Source organism: Prionailurus bengalensis, chromosome D1 (genome assembly GCF_016509475.1).
Source record: "Prionailurus bengalensis isolate Pbe53 chromosome D1, Fcat_Pben_1.1_paternal_pri, whole genome shotgun sequence".
Taxonomy (NCBI): domain Eukaryota; kingdom Metazoa; phylum Chordata; class Mammalia; order Carnivora; family Felidae; genus Prionailurus; species Prionailurus bengalensis.
Genome location: NC_057346.1, coordinates 49,301,836 through 49,321,765, shown reverse-complemented (window position 1 = coordinate 49,321,765; position 19,930 = coordinate 49,301,836). Strand labels below are relative to the sequence as shown.

The window sequence follows — 19,930 nt, the reverse complement described above, 5'->3', positions numbered from 1 at the left end:
TCTTTTTATTTTGTTTATGGTTTACTTCACTGTGCAGAGGTTTTTATTTTGATGTAGTCATAATAGTTTATCTTTGCTTTTGTTTCCCTTGCCTTAGGAGACCTATCCATAAATATGTTGCTAAGACTGATGTCAAAGAAATTACTATGCTGCATTTTTTTTAGGAGTTTTATGGTTTTATTTAGGTCTTTAATACACTTTGAGTTTTTGTATATGGTATACTAAAGTGGTCCAGTTTCATTCTGTTGCATGTAGCTATCCAGTTTTCCCAACACCATTTATTGAAAAGAATGCCTTTTCCCTTATTGTGTATTCTTTATTTCTTTGTTTTAGATTAATTAATTGACCATAAAAACATGGATTTATTTCTGGGCTTTCCATTCTGTTCTATTGATCTCTGTGTCTGTTTTTGTGCCAGTTCTGATTTCTACAGTTTAGTAGTTTATCTTGAAATCTAGGATTCTGATACCTCCCGCTTTGTTCTTGTTTCTCAAGATTGCTTTGGCTACTCAGGATCTTATGTACTTACATACAAATTTTAGGGGTATTTGTTCTAGTTCTGTGAAGAATACTATTTGTGTTTTGATAGGGATTGCTTTGAGTCTATGGATTGCTACGGGTAGTATGGGTGTGATAGCCAGATTAATTCTTCTGCTCCATGAGCGTGGTATGTCTTAACATTTGTTTGTGTCATCTCAATTTCTTTCATCACATAGTTTTCAGTCTTTTACCTCCTTGGTTAAGTTTATTCCTAGATATTTTATTCTTTTTTGGTTGTAAATGGAATTGTTTTCTTAATTTCTCTTGCTGCCACTTTATTGTTAATGTATAGAAATGGAACTGATTTCTGGGAATTAATTTTGTATTCTGCAACTTTATTCCTTTCTTTTTTTTTGAGAGAGACCAGGAGTGTGCACACATGTGGGTGCCTGTACATGTATGCAAGCAGGGAAGGGGTAGAAAGAGGAGAGAGACTCTTAAGCAGGCTCTGTATCCACTGTGGAGCTCAACCCAGGCTGGATCACAGGACTGTGAGATCATGACCTGAGCTCAAATCAAGAGTTGGATGTTTAACCAGCTGAGCCATACAGGCACCCCTGCAACTTTTCTGAATTCATTTATTAATTACAATATTTTTTGATAGTCTGTAGGATTTTCTATGTATGGTATCATGTCATCTGTAAGTAGTGACAGTTTAACTTCTCCCTTAATCAATTTGGATGCCTTTAATTATTTTGTTGTCTGATTTCTCTGGCTAGTACTATGTTGAATTAAAACAGTGAGAATGGACATCCTCATCTTATTCTTGATCTTAGAGGGAAGGCCCTGAGTTTTTCACCATTGACTGGTGAGCTAGGAGTTAGTCATATATGGCTTTTATTGTATTTAGGTTTGTTCCCTCTATACCTGTTTTATTGAGAGTTTTTAAAATCATGAACAGATGTTGAATTTTGTCAAATGCTTTTTCTGCATTTATTGAGATGACCATATGCTTTTTATCCCTTGTTTTGTTGATGTGGTGTGTCATGTTGCTTGATTTGCAAATATTGAACCACCCTTGCATCCCAGAATAAATCCCACTTATCATGGTGAATGATACTTTTAATGTATTGTTCAATGTGGCTTGCTAATATTTTGTTAAGAATTTTTGCATCTATGTTTATCAGAGATGTGGGCCTGTAGTTTTTGTTGTTGTTGTTGTTGGTGGTGGTGGTGGTTGTTTGTTTTTTGCAGTGTTTCTTTTTTGTTTTGGTGTCAGGGTAATGCTGGCTTTGTTGAATGTGCTTGGAAGTTTTTCTTCCCTCTATTTTTGGGAACAGTTGGAGGAGAATAGGCATTAACTCGTATTTAAATGTTTAGTAGACTTTAACTGTGACTCCATCTGGTACTGGCCTTTTGCTTATTGGGAGTTTTTTGATTACCATTTCAGTTTTATTACTAGTATTTGGTCTGTTCAGATTTTCTGTTTCTTCCTGATTTAGTTTTTTTTTTTTAATATTTATTTTTATTTTGAGAGAGAGATAGAGATAAAGATATAGAGATGAGAGAAAAAGAGAGAGAGAGAATGAGCCTAGAAGGGGTTGAGAGAAGGAGAGAGAGAATCCCAAGTAGGCTCCATGCTGTCAGCACAGAGTCCCATGTGGGGCTCGATCTAACCAACTATGAGGTCATGACCTGAGCTGAAATTAAGAGCCGCATCCTTAGCTGACAGAGCCACCCAGGCTGTTTTCTTCCTGATTCAGTTTTGAAAGTTTGTATGTTTCAACAAATTTATCCATTTCTTCTAGGTACTTTGCTGGCATGTAATTTTTTGTAGTATTCTATTATATTCCTTTATATTCCTGTGGTGTTGGTTACTGTTACTTCTCCCCTTTCATTTCAAATATTACTTGTGTCCTCTTTTTTTTTTTTTTTGATGAGTCTGGCTAAAGGTTTATCAATTTTACCTTTTCAGAGAACCAGCTCTTGGTTTCATTAATTTTTTCAATTTTTTTTAAACTTTCTGTTTCATTTATTTCTGCACCAATATTTATTGTTTCCTTCTGTGTACTAACTTTGGGCTTTGTTTTTTTTCTAGTTCTTTTAGGCACATAGTTAGATTTTTTATTTGTTTTTCCAGTTTCTTGAAGTAGACTTGTTTCACCATGAATCTCCTTTTTAGAATTGCTTTTGCTGCATCCCAAAGATTTTTGACTGTTGTGTTTTCATTTTCATTTGTCTCCTTTTTTTTTCTTTTTAAATTTCCTCTTTTATTTGTTGACCTGTTTGTAGTTTTGTAACATACTGTTTAGCCTACATGTGTTTGTGTTTTTTTCCAGTTTTTTTCTTGGGATTTGTTTTTAGTTTCATAATGTTATGGTTGAAAAAGATGATGTGATTTCAGTCTTCTTAAATGTATTGAGACTTGTTTTGTGGCCTAATATGATCTATCCTGCAAAATGTTCCATGTGCACTTGAAAAGAATGTGTATTCTGTTGTTTTTGGAAAGAATGTTTTGTATAAACCTGCTAAGTCCATTTAGCCTAATGTGTCATTGAAAGACAGTGTTTTCTTACTGATTTTCATCCTGAATGATCTATCTATTGATGTAAGTGGGGTTTTAAAGTCCTCTACTCTTAGGAGTACCTGGCTGGCTCAGTTGGTAGAGTATCCAACTCTTGATCTCAGGGTCATGAGTTCAAGTCCTATGTTGGGCATGGAGGCTACTTAAAAAAATCCTCTGCTCTTACTGTATTACATCTGTCCCTTATATCTGTTAATATTTGCTTTCTGTATTTAGCTGCTGAAATGTTGGGTGCCCAGATACTTACATTTATTATATCCTCTTGACCTGTATTGACCTGTGAATTATCATGTAATGCCCTTGTTTTTCTCTTGTTATGGTCTTTATTTTTTGAGAGAGAGCAAGAGAGCATGTGCATCAATGGGGGCGGGGCAGAGAGAGAGGGAGAGAGAATCCCAAGCAGGCTCTGCACTGTCAGCACAGAGCCCAACATGGATTTCATCGTGTGAACTGTGAGATCATGACCTGGGCCGAAATCAAGAGTTGGACGCTTAACTGAGCCACCAAGAAGGCCCAAGAGTCCGTTTCTTGGTTTCACTCTCTTTTTACCCCCTTTGCTTGTTTGTTTTATAAATTACACATATGAATGAAACCATATGGTATTTGTCTTTCTCTGATTTACTTCACTTAGCAGTATACTCTAGCTCCATTTATGTTGCAGATGGCAAGATTTCATTGATTTCAATGATTAAATAATATTCCATTGTGTGTGTGTGTGTGTGTGTATACATACATATACATACTACATCATCTTTATCCATTTATCAATTGATGGACACTTGGGCTGTTTCCATAATTTTGCTATTGTATGTAATGCTGCTATAAATATAGGATGACATGTATTCCTTTGAATTAGTATTTTTCTATTCTTTAGGTAAATATCCAGTAGTCTGATTGCTGGATTGTAGGGTAGTTCTGTTTTTAACTTTTTGAGGAATCACAATACTGTTTTCCACAGTGGCTGTATCAGTGCACATTCCCACTAACAGTGCACGAGGCCTCACCTTTCTCTATATCCTTGCCATCCTTGTTTCTTGTGTTGTTGATTTTAGCCATTCTGACAGGTGTGAGGTGATATCTCATTGTAGTTTTGATTTGTATTACCCTGATCAGTTTCATGTTTCTGTTGGCCATCTGTATGTCTTGTTTGGAACGATGTCTATGCATGTCTTCTTCCATTTAAAAAACAAGGTTTATTTATTTATTTATTTTTGAGAGAGAAAGAGAGCAGAAGCCAGGGAGAGGTGGAGAGAGGAGACACAGAATCTGAAGCAGGCTCCAGGCTCTGAGCTGTCAGAACAGAGCCCAATGAGGGGCTCAAACCTACGAACTATGAGATCATGACCTGAGCCGAAGTCAGACTCTTAACCAACTGAGCAGGCACCCCTCTGCTGCCCATTTTTTAAATTGGATTATTCATTTTTTGAGTGTTGAGTTTTATAAGTTCTTTATATATTTTGATACTAACCCTTTATCAGATAGATATGTCGTCTACAGATATCTTCTCCCATTCTGTAGGTTGCTTTTAGTTTTGTTGATTGTTTCCTTTGCTGTGCAGAAGCCAGTGCCCAAAGTTTATTTTTGCTCTGTGAACCTTGCCTCAGGAGACATATTTAGAGGGAGGTTGCTATGGCTGACGTCAAAGAGTTTACTGCCGGTGTTCTAGGATTTTTATGGTTTCAGGTCTCATATTTAGGTCTTTAATCCATTTTGAATTTATTTTTGTGCATGGTGTTAGAAAGTGGCACAGTTTCATTCTTTTGCCTGTTGCTGTCCAGTTTTCCCAGCACCATTTGTTGAAGAGACATTCTTTTTCTCAGTGGATAGTCTTATTTTGTTGAAGATGAATTGACCGTATAGTGGGTTCATTTCTCCGTTTTCAATTCTGTTCCATTGATCTGTGTGTCTATTATTGTGCCAGTACCATACTGTTTTGATCCCTATAGCTTTGTAATATAACTTGATGTCCAGAATTATGACGCCTCCAGCTTTACTTTTCTTTTTCAAGATTACTTTGGGTATTCAGGGTCTTTTGTGGTTCCATACAAGTTTTAGGATTGTTCTAGTTCTATGAAAAATACTGCTGGAATTTTGATAGAGATGACATTAAATGTGTAGATTGCTTCAGGTAGTACAGACATTTTAACATACTTTAACAATATTCCATGAACATGGAATGTCTTTTCTTTATGTCATCTTCAATTTCCTTCATTAATGTTTTGTAGTTTGCAGAGTACAGGTCTTTCATCTCTTTGGTCAGGTTTATTCCTAGGTATCTTATACTTTTTGTGTGCAATTGTAAATGGGATCCTTTCCTTAATTTCTCTTTCTGATGTTTCATTATTGGTGTAAGAGAAATGCCACAGACTTCTGTACGTTGATTTAGTAACCTGTGACTTTACTAACTTGGGGTATCATTTCTAGTAATTTTTTAGTGGAGTTTTTTGGGTTTTCTATATATATATATATATATATATATATATATATAGTATCATGCCATTTGCAAATAATGAAAGGTTTACTTATTTCTTACCAAGTTAGATGCCATTTGTTTTTTTTATTATTTTTAGGGTGTACTTATGAATTTATTCAGAATTCAGCACTTATAGACAAAGATAAATGAAAACTAATAATAGAATAACTAGTACTCTATAGCAATACTATCCAGGGTAGTAGTCACTAGACACAGGTGACCATATTGAATAACGCACATAAAGAACATTTTTACATCATCATGAAAAGGTTTTTTTGGACAACACTGCTATACAAATAATAGATGATAAAATGAGACTTTCAAATATCCATAAACCAGAATGGAAAGATTGGTGGAGAAGCAATATTTGAGCAAGTGATTCTGAGCCTTTTGTTATCCTCAGTCTTTTTTTTTTTTTTTAAAGTTTATTTATTTTGAGAGAGTACAAGCAGGGGAGAGGCAGAGAGAGAAGGAAAAAAGAGAGAATCCCTGGTAGGCTCTATACTGTCAGCACAGAGCTTGATGCGGGGCTCAAACTCAGTAACTGCAAGATCATGACCTGAACTGAAATCAAGAGTTAGATGCTTAACCAACTGAGCCACCTAGGTGCCGCTAAATGCTTTTTAGGTTTTGTTGTTGTTGTCTGATTGCTGTGCCTAGGCTTCCAGTACTATATTGAATAAAGGTGGTGAGAGTGGACATTCCTGCCTTGTTTTTGACTTTAGAGGAAAAGCTCTCAGTTTTTCCCCATTTAGGATGATATTAGCTGTGGGTTTTTCATATGTGGCCTTTATTATGTAGAGGTATGTTCTCGCTAAACGTACTTTGTTGAAAGTTTTTATCATGAATCGATGTTGTATTTTGTCAATGGTTTTTTCTGCATCAAAATGATCTTATGGTTCTTATCCTTTTATTAATCTATCATGCTAATTGATTGTGAATATTGAACCACCTGTATAACCCAGGAATAAATCCCATGGATTCAGTTTGCTAGTATTTTGTTGAGGTTTTCTTTATCTGTGTTCATCAGAGGTATTGGCCTGTAGTTATCTTTTTTTTGTGGTGTCTTTATCTGGTTTTGGTATCAGGCTAATGCTGGCCTCATAGAATGAATTGACAAGTTTTCTTCCCTCTTCTGTTTTTTTGAATAGTTCGAGAAGAATAGGCATTAACTCTTCTTTAAATGTTTGGTAGAATTTGCCTCTTAAGCCATCTGGGTCCTGGACTTCGTTTTTTGGGAGTTTTTTGACAACTGATTCAATTTCTTTGCTATCAATCTGTCCAAATTATCTATTTCTTCCTGTTTCAGTTTTGATAATGCATTTATTTCTTGGAATTTATTCATTTCTTATAGGTTGTCCAGTTTGTTGGCATATAGTTTTTCATAGTATTCTCGTATAATTGTTTGTAGTTCTGTGGTGTTGGTTGTTATTTTTTTCCTCTCTCATTTGTGATGTTGTTACTTTCTCTTTTTGCTAAGTCTGGCGAGAGGTTTATCAATTAATTTTTTAAAGAAACAGCTGGTTTTATTGATCTTTTCTATTGTTTTTTTTTTTTTAGTTTCTATATCATTTATTTCTGTTTTGATTCTTATTTCTTCTTTCTCTTGGCTTAAGGCATCATTTGTTGTTCTTTTTCTAGCTCCTTTAGGTATAAGGTTAGGTTGTTCATTTGAGATTTTTCTTGCTTCTTGAGGTAGACTTGTATTGCTATACTCCTCCCTCTTAGAACTGCTTTTGCTACATCCCAAAGATTTTGGATCATTGTGTTTTATTTTCATTTGTTTCCATGCATTTTTTAGTTTATTCTTTGATGTCCTCATTGCCTCATTCATTGTTGAGTAGCATGCTGTTTAGACTTTGGCTGGCTGACTGGAACTTTGGCTGAATGGAGGTCCTGGAGCACTCTGTGCTGGGGCTCTCCTGGTGTCATGGCCAGAGCAGAGGTTGGTGTAGGTGGGGGCATTCTTAGGGCTGTGCATGCAGAGGGCACCCTGGCTGGACAGCTGAAGCTGAAGTGAATATGGCTCAGGGCTCTGTGCATTGAAGGCACCTTGGCAGGATAGCTAGAGCTGAAATGGGTACAAATCAGAGTGTCCCAAAGTGCTTAATTCAGAGGGTTCCCTGCTGATTGGCTAGAGTTGGGGTAGTTGCAGGCCGGGGGTTCCTTGTGCTATGCTGGGGATGCTCTGGCAAGTTATCTGGAGCCAATATGGTATGGACCTCAATGTTGCATGGCACTTTGAGCCTGTGTCACCTTGGCAAGATGGCTGGAACTATTGTGAGTGGAGACCAGAGGGTCCCAGTGTGCACCTCACTGAGGCCTGCCTTGGTGGAACTGATGGGGCTGTTGTGGGCTAGGGGCCCCAGGATTACTGAGGGGATAGGCTGGCTATGGACATCAGACCCTGCATCTATCTGTGCTATCAGGGTAGAGTGGGAACATGAACTGTGCAGCTCGCCAGCCCTTCTGATTCAGAGAGAGTTCCAACAGCTCCCCTGTTGTTTGGCAGGGTTCTAATGGTGGTTCCTTTATATTCTAGTTGCCCCTTTAAACTCTGGCTTTTTTTTCTGTGCCTCTGGGCAGATGAATCTGCTCATGGTCCCTTCCTACTGTAATTTACAACATCGGGAGTGGGAGTTCCCTTCATTACCATGTCTCTGTTTCTCTTGCTGTTTTCTATGTGGTCTCTTCATCTTTTCTTGTGCAGAAGCTGCTCAGTCAGCCCTCATTTCTTATTCAGAAGCAACTGCTCTATAAATAGGTATAGATTTGATATGTCTGTTGGACTGAAATCTTGCAGAAGCTTTTAATTTTGATAAAGTTCAATTATCTACTTTTTATTTTCTTGTTTGTACTGAAATTAATTTTTGGTGATTCTTTTGGGAAGTAGCATGAACTTAGAGCCTCAGAGAATGAGTAGGTGATTTGTAGACTTTCAATTTACTTCTGAAATTATTTGAGTAAGAGATATTTGTAAGGGGATCATTGTCAGTGAATCACAACATTTTGCAAAGATGTTTTAGGACAGACCAAGAATGTGACTAGAACCATTTCCTACTGTGGTGTGTTTGATACAAATGCAGTCTTAAAACTCTTGCCGTACAGTGAAGCTCACTGGTACCTAGCTGGCGTGCTTGTAGCTAGTGAAGTTATGAAACCATGGGCTTTTTTCTCGTCCTTATTTAATTTTATTCCAGAACAAAACCTGAAGGACAAGACGACCTCTTCTTGGGACACTGCATTTTGCCAGAGCACCTGTAGGGGACTGATTGGATTTCTTGACATAGACAATTCCTGGGACTGAGCCTCAATTTAGAGCATTCTTTAGTAAATTATATTTAGGACTATGGCATCATAGAACCCTATACCCATTTGAAGTTTGGCTCTTGACTCAACATTGCTGTCACATGTCATCCAGCATCCACTGAGTCACCTTCAGTGACAAGACACTCATTGTTTTCCAGGGATCCCATTTTCATCTGACAGCATTCTTGTGAGGATTAAAATGTGTAAGGAACTTAATGTAATGTCTTGCACATCACAGGCACTCCAGAAATACATAATAGCTCTTACTGTTTTTGTTGACAAGTTTCTCCTTGTTGAGTTAAAAATCTCTCTTCCTGGAGCTAATCTCATTTAATCCTAGCTCTTAACTCTGATGACCCCATAGAACAGCTCTTTTAAAACATAGCCTTTGGATATTAAAGAATTCTTATATGAGCTAAATAGCCACAGTTCTTTTAATCTTCTTTAACTTCTCTTTTCTTAAATTCTACTTGTTGCTGCTGGTTATCATGGTTCCCAAACCTGTCTGCCCATCAACATTGTCTGAGGGGCTTAGTACCAGTACCTGAAGTTGTAAGTCTGGTATGAGACACAAACACATACATTTTTAAAGAGACCCTTATTCTGATGTATGTAGCTTGGAACCTGCAGCTCTATAACCTATTGAGAGAGAAATCCGCGTGTTAAGTGTTAGGGAGAAGAGGCTGTGACTTGCTAACCTGGTCCCATAAAGCAGGGTTTTTCAACTTCTGCACTATTGATCTTTTGGACCAGATGCTTATTTGTTGAGGGAGATTTTCCTGTGCATTTTAAGATTTTAGTTTCATCCCATGCCTCTAGCTGCCAACAGTCTGTTACTTTCCAAGTATGACGAGCAAAAATGGCCTTTGGAGGAGACAATCACCCAAGGTTAAGAACCACTGCCACAAGGATAGAAAACTCAGTTTGGGGGGCGTGTGAGTGGCTCAGTTGGTTACGTGTCCAACTTCGGCTCAGGTCATGGTCTTGCGGTTTGTGAGTTGGAGTCCTGCTTCGGGCTCTGTGCTGACAGCAGAGAGCTTGGAGCCTGCTTCAGATTCTGTGTCTCCCTCTCTCTCTGCCCCTTCCCTACTCACACTGTCCCTCTCTCTCTCTCTCTCTTAAAAATAAACATTAGAAAACAAAATTAAAAAAAAGTTTTGGTAGTTGGATAATAGCTAAAAGCAGCTTTCAAAACTTCCTTCCCTCAGTATTCTCTTGCTTAAATAGATATTATAAGTGACTAATGATAAAATTAGGGGTCTGGGGCTCCTGGGTGGCTCCGTCTGTTAAGTGCCTGACTCTTGATTTCAGCTCAGGTCATGATCTCATGGTTCATGGGATTGAAACCCACATGAGGCTCCTTGCTGACAGTGTGTACCCTGCTTAGGATTCTCTCTCTCCCTCTCTCTCTCTGCCCCTCCCCTGCTTGTGTGCTCTCGCTCTCTCAAAATAAAGAAATACACTTAAAAAAAAATTGGGGGGCTGGGTTAGATCTGGTTTATTTTAAATCAAGCATATTTCAGTTTTTCTAATTTTCTTACATATAGTAGATTGTGCATGGTCTTGAAATACACCACTAATCCTAAGAAACCAGGGTGTTTTTTAAGCCTTCCTGTTTGTAGTATTAATAACCATAGCAATTTGATACATCCTCCCATAGCAAGAAAAGGATCCTCAATTCAGGTATTTCACTGCTTGTTCACCCTAATCTTCTGTTACTGATATTTATCCTCTATGTGTATGCCATCTTCCCCTCACCCCCTTCCCCAGAGCGTTGAGGCACTGGCTCTCAAAGAAGCATGTTTCAGGACCAGCATCCTGTGAACACATGAGCTGTTATCTGTCTAAACAAGGTTCCTATTCAACTTTGTCTTGCAGTGAGAGCTTATAAGAAAATTGTTGAATTGAGACACATGCTGGAAATTGCTGAGAGCAACTATAAACACTTGGGAGGGATAACAGAAGAAGATCTAAAGCAGAAGAAAGAACAGCTTGAGTCAGAAAAGTAATGTCCTCCGAACTATTATGGTTTGCTTTTAGTTACCTTTCTAAATGCTGTGTAAGGGTTTGTTGACAACCTGTTTTTCCATCCTCACCAAAGGGTGTAAGGTTCCAGCCAGTTTTTCTCTTAAGCCCCCAGATGGAGAAGATGTTAAGATGATTTTTGGTTGTGGTAAAATACACATAACATGGAATGTATCATCTTAACCATTTCTAAGGGTACAATTCAGTGGTGTTAAGTACTTTCACAGTTTTGCACAACCGATCTCCTGAACTCTTTTCATCTTGTAAAACTGCAACTCTATTTTTTTGAGACCACACCTACTTTGAGCTTATCAACCAACAGTCTCTACCTGTTCCTGTCAAATTGGACTGATTGCTTGTAAATCTGAGACCCGGTCCTGGGCTCCCCGACTGTCCTGCCCAATCAGAGAATGTGGTCGTGTCCAGGGGCAGTGAGGGGTTCCATAGCTGCCCTCACCTGTCACTGCCTGCACCCTGAATCGCCTTGCTGCACATTTGGTGTTGCTGGAAGAGAGGGTGCCTCGTGCTCACTTCCTCCCACCAGACCGGGAACAAGGAGAGACAGGACAAGGGATTCTGGCCTAATCAAAACATGGCTCTGTAAAGAGCAGCCCACATGGACTCTGCTTTCCCTTTCCTTTGCTTGAGTCCCTCACACTCTTAGGACCTGTTTCCTTTTCCTCCACCCTCTTCTCAATGTAGCTTCAGGTACTTGGGAATTTAAACTGAAGTCAAAGCTGTAAGCCAAAATACCCTCTTAGTGGGATCTTAGACACTAGGAAGCTGTGGCAGACCAAAACAAAACAGAACAAAACAAAAAGAAGAATTTCTTTTTAATTAGAGGTCTTTTTGGTATCTCAGGTGTTCACTGCCTCTACATTGATTAAAGTGTTTTGAGGTGTAGAATATTTTTAGTATTGGCCTTTGCTTAAGAGCCTGGGTGAAAACCCTTGTGGTCTGGAAAAGTTCTTCACACTGGAGCATTTTTTCCCCTAGATAATGAGCCTTAAACTTTGGTTTTCTTTGCTTTCCTTCTAAGGTAGCTTAGTACTTCTATGGCTGTTTGTATAACTTCTGAGCACTATGTATGCTGAGCACTAGATAAGCTTCTTAGATACATTATCTCATGCAGCCTTCACGGGGCCAGGAGCTATTGTCTTACTACGTGTATGGGAAACCAAGACTTAATATAGAGGTTAAGTGAGTCTCATGAAGTCACAAAGGCAGGAGAAAGGATGGGAAGTGGAGCCAGGATTTGAGCCTGAGTCTATTTGACTCCAAACCTGTTATCTGAGATGATTATGATTTTTAACAGTCCTTAATGGAACTTTTAATGCTAATATTCACATTTCACTGTGAAATGGTTATCCTGTTGATGTGATTTTGAACAGATTCTCCCCCAAAGATTGCTTTAGCCTTTGTGCCAAGTGTAGTTTCATGTCAGCTGAGACTTCAGTGTCTTCTGAGTGAGCTTTAATTCTTCTGTAGCATTTGTTCACCACTTTGTGTTGAGTACATCTTAAGACATTTTTTCCTTAGGTACAAACCCGTGCTTTTAGGTCTAATTGGAAATAAACACTGGACAAGTATTGGTTTGAGGGATGTCCTTTTGATTTTGTTGTTATCACTTAGTTAGATCAGAGTCACAATACAGCAAAGCACCAGTGGTGTTACTCTGTCCTAGGAATGAATTTCCCTTCTTGTTTGCTGAATCTTGTTTGCTGAATCAGTTGACATTCTTCTTCCCTATTTCCAGTCTCAACTCCGCTCACTTCCATGAGAGAGCTACTACTGATGCTCTTAGATTGCCCTCACAGGAACCTGACATCCCACCCAGCCTGCTTCGGAAATTCTGTTCCCCCCCACTATCCAGCAACAAGGCAGAAAAATATCCCGGTTCAAGTGTCATCATCTCTTGTCTGGATTTATTTTAACATCTCCCTGATGCATTTCCAGCTTCCTGTCCCTGCCCCCTAATTCTCTGTCCCCAAACCCTGAAGTCTTTTTCAACACAGCATCCAGAGTAATCATGTTAAAATCTGGGTCCAGTAAATCTCACATACTGTTGACTGAAGGAAGTCAAGCACACAAAAGTATGTAATATGCAATTTCATTTATAAGCATATAACATGATAGACATTCAGAATGTGGTTGCGTATGAGAAATGAAGATCACTTGGGAAGGACACGAGGGAACTTTCTGAGGCAATGAAAATAGTCTGTATCTTGGCAGTTGTGGTGATTACAAGGTTTACACATTAATCAAAACTCCTTGAATTGTTCAGTTAATATTTGTATTTTACTCAAATTGTAGATCATCAAAAAAATACGAAAGCAAAACAAAAGTCTAAGCTCATGCTGTTTCTCTGCCCAGACCCTCCAATGGCTTCCCCTCTTCATTCAGGGTGAAAGCCTAGATTCTTGCTGTGACCTAGAAGGCCCTGCTTATTCTGGCTCTCTTTTGACTCTGTGACCTACTAGTCTTCCTTTTATACTTTACTCCAGCCACGTTGGCTTCTGGTTTTCTTCCAGTTCGCCAGGCATACTTCTGCCTTAGGGCCTTTGCACATGCTATTCCCTCTGGAATGCTCTTCCCCCAGATGTCTACGTCGTTACCTCTCTCATTTCCTTTAGGATTTTTTTCAGAAGCCCCCTTCTCAGGAAGGCCTTCCCTGGCCACTGTGTCTGAAGTATTAATCCCCTCCTTGGCGACATTTTATATTACTCTTTCTTGCTTAAATTTTTTCTCCCTTGGCATTCATCACCTTTCCCCATACCATATTATTTACTTGTTTCTTTACTGTCTTCTTCCATAGCTAAGATAAGCCTGAGGAAGGCAGATTTGGCCTGTTTCATTCCCCAGTGTCTAGATCAGTGCTGGCTCATACTAGACTCTCAGTACCTATTTGTTGAATAAATTATTTCTTTGTTTTATTTGCCTTAAATACAATGCATGTATGCTTTTCGCTATTGCCAAAAATAATTGGTAGCTCATATTGAAGACTGACTGAAAACAACTTTTTTGATAGGACAATCAAGGAGCTGCAGGGCCAGCTGGAGTATGAACGGCTACGCAGAGAAAAATTAGAAGGTCAGCTGGATGAGTATTGCGCAGAGGTAGATCAACTCAGGAAGACACTGGAAAATATTCAGGTCTCCAGCTTTGCTGTGGTTGGTGTCCTTCTTAACACATTTATCTCTCTCAAGAAGTAGTATATAAGAGTAGCTAAGAGTCTAAGCTAGGGTTTGAATCTTGGTCATAACCCTTTTTAGTTTGGACAAGTCATTTAACCTCTCTGTGCCTTATTTTTAAGCCATAGTTAATAATTTGTACTTGGTAAAGTGTTGTAAAGATTAAAGGAGTTATGTATATAACAGTATAAAACTTTATATGTACACACACATACTTACATATACATATATACTGGCTAGTATAGCATCCTCAGAGGTGTGCAGTGTCATTGTTTGTGACACATGAGGAAAAAATGTATTTTTTAATATTTATTTAGAGGGCTTCAGCAGGGGAGGGGCAGACAGAGAGGGAGTCACAGAACCCGAAGCAGGCTCCATGTTCTGAGCTGTCAGCACAGAGCCCAATGCAGAGCTCAAACTCACGAACTGTGAGATCATGACCTGAGCCGAAGCCGGAGGCTTAACTGACTGAGCCACCCAGGTGCCCTGAGGAAAAATATTTTTTTATAAGCAGAGTAATAGTAATTCTCAGACAGCTGGAATCTGTATACCTTAACATTCTAAATAGCCAGAATAATTATTCCATGTAAGAAAGCTTCAGCTCCTCAAAAGAAATTGTTAGTAAATGTGCTGCCGATGCGAGCAGTTGGATGCAAAAGCAGTTGGAAGAGTAGAAAGGAGCCAATGTGGGAGTGGTCATAGCATCCTTTTGTTCAGATTGCAGAGTAGTAAAAACTAACATCTGTAACGCTTCACCTTCACAAAGTTCTTTCATGTGTTAGCATATGTCATTTGATCTGCCCTCATTTAATGTGAGGAAACCGAGGCTCAGAGACTTTAAGTGACTTGTCTAAATTCACACAGCTAGTAATGGTGAGATCAGTAGTCAATCTCTACTTTTTGATCCCATAGTTTTAGCTCTGCTTATAATTCTTGGCTAGAATTATGAATTTGGAATTCAAAATGTAGCTCTAAAATCTAGAAAAATGCTTTAGAGTGACAAAAAGGACAAATGTGTAGGAGGAAGCTGAAAAGAAATGGATATAAGAGTCAGATACAAAGAACAAATACAGAAAAGCAGGTAGAGTATGGAAAATAGAATGAAAGTGACAGCAGGTGACCCACAGTGGTGCTCATGTCACGGCCCTCTGGTCTCAGAGCAGAGCAGGCAGAATGCAAACTGGGGAGACTCTGTGACCCTCACTCTCTCTTGTGAACGAAGACAGCTTGATGTAGCCCTTGTGGAAGCTCATGTGACACAGGGTAGCGATTCAGGTGCATTTCGTGTTTTCTTTCCGTAGGGAAATGTTTTCTTTGGTCATCGTGGGTGAGTTAATTCTCAACTCTGATTTATAAGAAGAACTTCCTGGCTCCTTTTTATTTTGTACAAACTTATTAGTCTCTTTAATAACCACTTTAAAAATATTAACACATGTGCTTGTTATAAAATGTTAAAAGCAGGGCAGTCGTTCCTTCCCATACCAAGTCCAACTCTCCAGAGGAAGCTACTGGTAATGGTTTGGTGTGTCTCGTGTCAACAGCATTCTATTCATCTACAAACACGTGTGTGTATTTCTCTGCATGCATGCATTCACACACTTTCTGTCAGTTTTGGTATCTTACCAGCCCTTACTTTTCCAAGAGACAGAATTAATTATAACCCATTCTCTTCATTTTTGCAGTGCTTACCTTGCACCACTCCTAGCCACTGTGGGAAGCTTTTGTGTAGAGAGGGCAGCCTGTGCGGTCACTGGGTATTGGCCGGGGACCTGAGGACACACACATTTCATAAACTACCCCCTATAGTCTGAATCCTGATGTGCCGCCTCAACCTGCGGCAGGAGATCCGCCGCCTCTGCCTCCTGGCAGCACCAGATCCTACATCTTTTGGAGATTACCCAAGCCTCACCATCTTTGAGTCATTCCAAATCGATTTGTCTACCTAGAAAATTTTTAGTAGCTATTTAAAATATTATTTTCTTACCCCAGAACATCTGTTCTCATGGTTGGGCTCGATTCCACATGCTACCGCACATCCCCCCTAAAGCTCTGCTCTCTACCAACCATGTGGTTTTCAGGAGAGCCGACTCAAGCTCACTGTACTCTGGGCCCACCATCTTTTGCAGTCCTACTTTAGGTTTATCGATTTTTCATAAATGAGCAAATGGCACCAACCTTTTTTGGCAGCTGCAGTCCTGCCACTGCTTCTTTTCTGCAAAAGCTTCTGAGTCTTCAGTTCATCTTTGAAATGGGAATAACACCGGTCTCACAAAGTTGTATTGATGTTAAATGAAAGACTAAGTGGCAATACTGAGGTATTTTCTGTCTCGTAGTATTCATAGGAGTACATTCACGCTTTTTCATATCCTTTTCTTTTTCTTTCCTTTTCATTTTCCATGTTCAAGCTGCATAAACATTGTCGGTAGATAAATAAATGTGTGGAGCCCTATACTTGAGAGTAGGAAGAATTAGTTTATTTGGGAGTCTAAATACATAACGTATAAATAAAATGAACTTCCCGTTCAGTGCTCGTTTATACAGATTTAAGAAATTTTGACCAAATCTCCTGCCACCTTCTGGTCAGGACCTATGATTGCATTCAGCTGTGCCTTGAAGAATTTTCTCTGCAACAGTCTGTAATAGTATAATTTTTATCCAGGAAAAATTTCTCAGGGTAGTTTCTTAGGATCGTCTGACATCTGTAATGTACTTAAATAGTTTTTGATAATAGTAACAGCAGCAGCAATTGGTTTTGATAATAGTGACCATATTTATAGTGCAAAGGTGTGGGCAGGAACACCTGGTGGAATCCTAACCCCAGCATGTATGTGCCTTGTGTGGTTCTTGGAGCCCCTGCATTCAGCTGTGTCCTGACCAGCTGGGTGCAGAGCATTTTTGACTGGGAGAATTACTCATGGATGAGTAGCATCTGCTGAGTGTCACCTTATTTCTAGCTCTCTCTTGCTCCTTGTGGCATTAAGTGGATCTTCTGTGCTAGGTCCTGAGAATACCATGATGGATGAGAAATATTTGGAAACAGTGGTGGCGGGCAGAGTGGAGAGTGAGACAAGGGCAGTAGAAGGATGTTGTATGAACACAGAGGAAGGAATGGAGTGGATGTGGAATGAAGGAATGGAAGGAACTAGATGTGGTTTCTACTACGACCGGGCTTGCAAAGAATCCAGGCGATGACACTCTAACACTGTTGTGTCATTTAGCAGTATATTGAGAAGTGACAGGCTAAGAAAAAAAGCAGAAATAGGGCTGTTCTCTTTTGGGGATGTATCAGGCAGAGCCAGCACTGGTTGGTTTCTCTAGGTGTCTCCTACCTAGTCCATGAATCAGCACAGTATGATGGACTGATACTTCAGATTTGAGAATTTATTTATACAAAAGCCTAAATTTTAACCCAGAGTTGAAAATAACAGTATGGCTAAATTTCTTCTTTTGGAACAGATCATGTAGAAAGATGAAATTGTGTCTACTGCAGATCTCTCATTTGGCCTTTTTCTCTGTAGGAAGAGGACTCTACTGACTCAAGCAAAGATAAAAGGCGAGTGAAGAAAAAGGTGTCTTCTGGGGGAGTTTTTGTGAGAAGGTATTCATCAATGAAATAACTTTAAATAAACTTGTTTTTCATTTTTAAATTGATATAAAACCTATATAAGTTCTCTTCAGAGTTACTCTTATATATGCTATCCCAGTTATGAAGGCAGAAATATAGACTATCAAAGGGATTGCTAAAGTTGCATGCACTTAGCTATACTCCCTCTCCCAATATACTTTTATATATTTATGTAGGCAAGACTCCACATTTACGAGTAATTAATTTTGCAAGTAATCACACAAACTTTAAAATATAAGGTGGTACAGTCAGTAATCAAAAGAAATGTAGACATTAAAAATTATTATGAAGCCATAAGAGAATTTTCTTTAACTTTCTAGAGACTATCATTTTTTAACTTTTCAAATGACTTTTAGAAAGCATGTGGATTTAGGAGAAAATGCAGCATCAGACAAGTAAATTTTAGAAAAGGACGTCTTTACAGTAACAACCAAGTATCTCAGGAAAGTTTTATGTAAAGTGAAAATCTGTTCTTGTAAAAGAAAAAAAAATCATAGTATGTGTTTGCTAAGGATACCTATTTAAATAATCTGTTTTAGAATTCAACCATTGCCTTGTCTCACAAGCTTTATAAGAAAGCAACACAGAAATGAGGCAGACTGGACAGGATAAAAGACACATGGTTTTGTTATTCTTTCTTCCTCCTTTCCCCCCTGACATTGCTGACCAGAAAAGAACCCAGCATTTCATTTCAGTTCAGACTTCATTCCCTCCCTTCCTACCTCTACCTGCTCCCTCCTTGATGTAGCCGATTTGGTCGTGGGGCAGTTGTCTATATCTTGCCTCCTCCTGAAGAGCTGATTGTTGGCTTTGGGCTTCCCAGGGAGCAGCTTTCTCACCATTCACCAGATGCTCACCCTCTGGGTCCTGACATGTGCTTTATTTACATGGACGCTGAAGGCCATTCTGACACAGTGTCATCAGGACCAGTTTGCCCTGACATGGGTGCATCGGAGTGCTAAGATCAGGCTGATCAAGGGTTTGTAAACAGGTTTTAAAAAATGCCTGAACTATCCTTTTGATAACCTTTATAGTCATTAGTGTTAGTTTCTCTGTGGTTTCCAATAGGCCTTCAACGTATAATAAAACATTTATTTGGTACTTACTATGCGTAAGTCCTTTCCACATATTATCTCTTAATTCTCACCACAGCAGTGGGAGACAGGTATATTTTATAGCTGGAAGATTGATTTGCTCAGAATCACACAGCAATGTGGAAGACCCTAACCTTAGTGGGGAAGGGTCAGCATCTGCATTCTTGACCACCACAGGAATTCCCAAATCCATTATTTCTCACCTTCTGGGACTACGTACAGCCTTACTTCTTCCTTCCCGCCCGGTGACCCTAAGTTAATGCTATATACTCTAGTTTGTTATTCTTGCTCTGGTTTTCTCCAGGCCACATCTCGTGTCTCTCTCTGTAGCAGAGAGGTAGGGAAGAACTAGATGACTGTGGTCATAGAAACGTGCACCCTTGAGGCAGAGGTTCCCTGGTTGCCCCCCAGTACCTGTTCTCCCTTTTTCCCCCACAGTGTTACCACTTACCTGGCTTGTGGCTGCTCAGGATAAGGGCTAACTTCCCAATCTCCTTTGCAGCTAAGACACCAAGTTGTGGCCAATAGAGTATGAACCAAAATGGCGTATAAAACCTCAGGGTCTTGCCCTTAAAGGGAAAGGGCTTGCCTACATCTTGCCCTTTTCTACTTCTGGAAGAATGTGGATATGGTGGTGAGTCACAGGACCTTGTGAATGAGGGCAACACCAGGAAGGGTAGAGTAATAAGATGAAAAGGATCTTGTGCCCAGATCCCACGGAGCTGGCATATTAGCCCTGGAATGCTTACACTTGGACTGCAGGTAAGTGAGAACTAAACCTCTTTGTTCTTTAAACAATTATTATTTTGGGTCTTAGTAGAGCAGCTAGATCAAGACTGTAACACCCTCAAATTACATGTATTTAATCATAAATCGCATACATGTATTGTCATGTGTGCTGTTTCCAGCACAACCAGTTCTTGGATTTTCTGACACTATCCGGATGTTCAACGGTCCAATTCTGACATTACCCAGAGTTGGCATCAGACTCCACAGGTTAAGAGCTCAGTCCCACAAGAATGCCCCCACTTCAGACATCCTTTTGCAAGTCCCAGGTTGTCATTGGTACTTCTGACTAATCAGCGGTACTTTTGGAGGTCTCAGGAACCCTCTCCTCAGGTTCAACAATTTGCTGGAAGGAACTTGGAG

At 39.3% G+C, this 19,930-nt stretch overlaps 1 protein-coding gene across 1 annotated transcript in view; it reads left to right on the top strand.

Moving 5' to 3' along the window:
• ANKRD42 (ankyrin repeat domain 42) overlaps window positions 1–18,792 on the top strand; it is a 72,638-nt gene extending 53,846 nt beyond the window's left edge. The window contains exons 10-12 of the mRNA XM_043580098.1: window positions 10,725–10,851; window positions 13,900–14,041; window positions 17,581–18,792. Coding sequence (XP_043436033.1) covers window positions 10,725–10,851; window positions 13,900–14,041; window positions 17,581–17,679 — 368 coding nt within the window. The 3' untranslated portion in view covers window positions 17,680–18,792. The remainder of the gene's footprint in view (window positions 1–10,724; window positions 10,852–13,899; window positions 14,042–17,580) is intronic.
• Window positions 18,793–19,930: the final 1,138 nt, after the last annotated feature.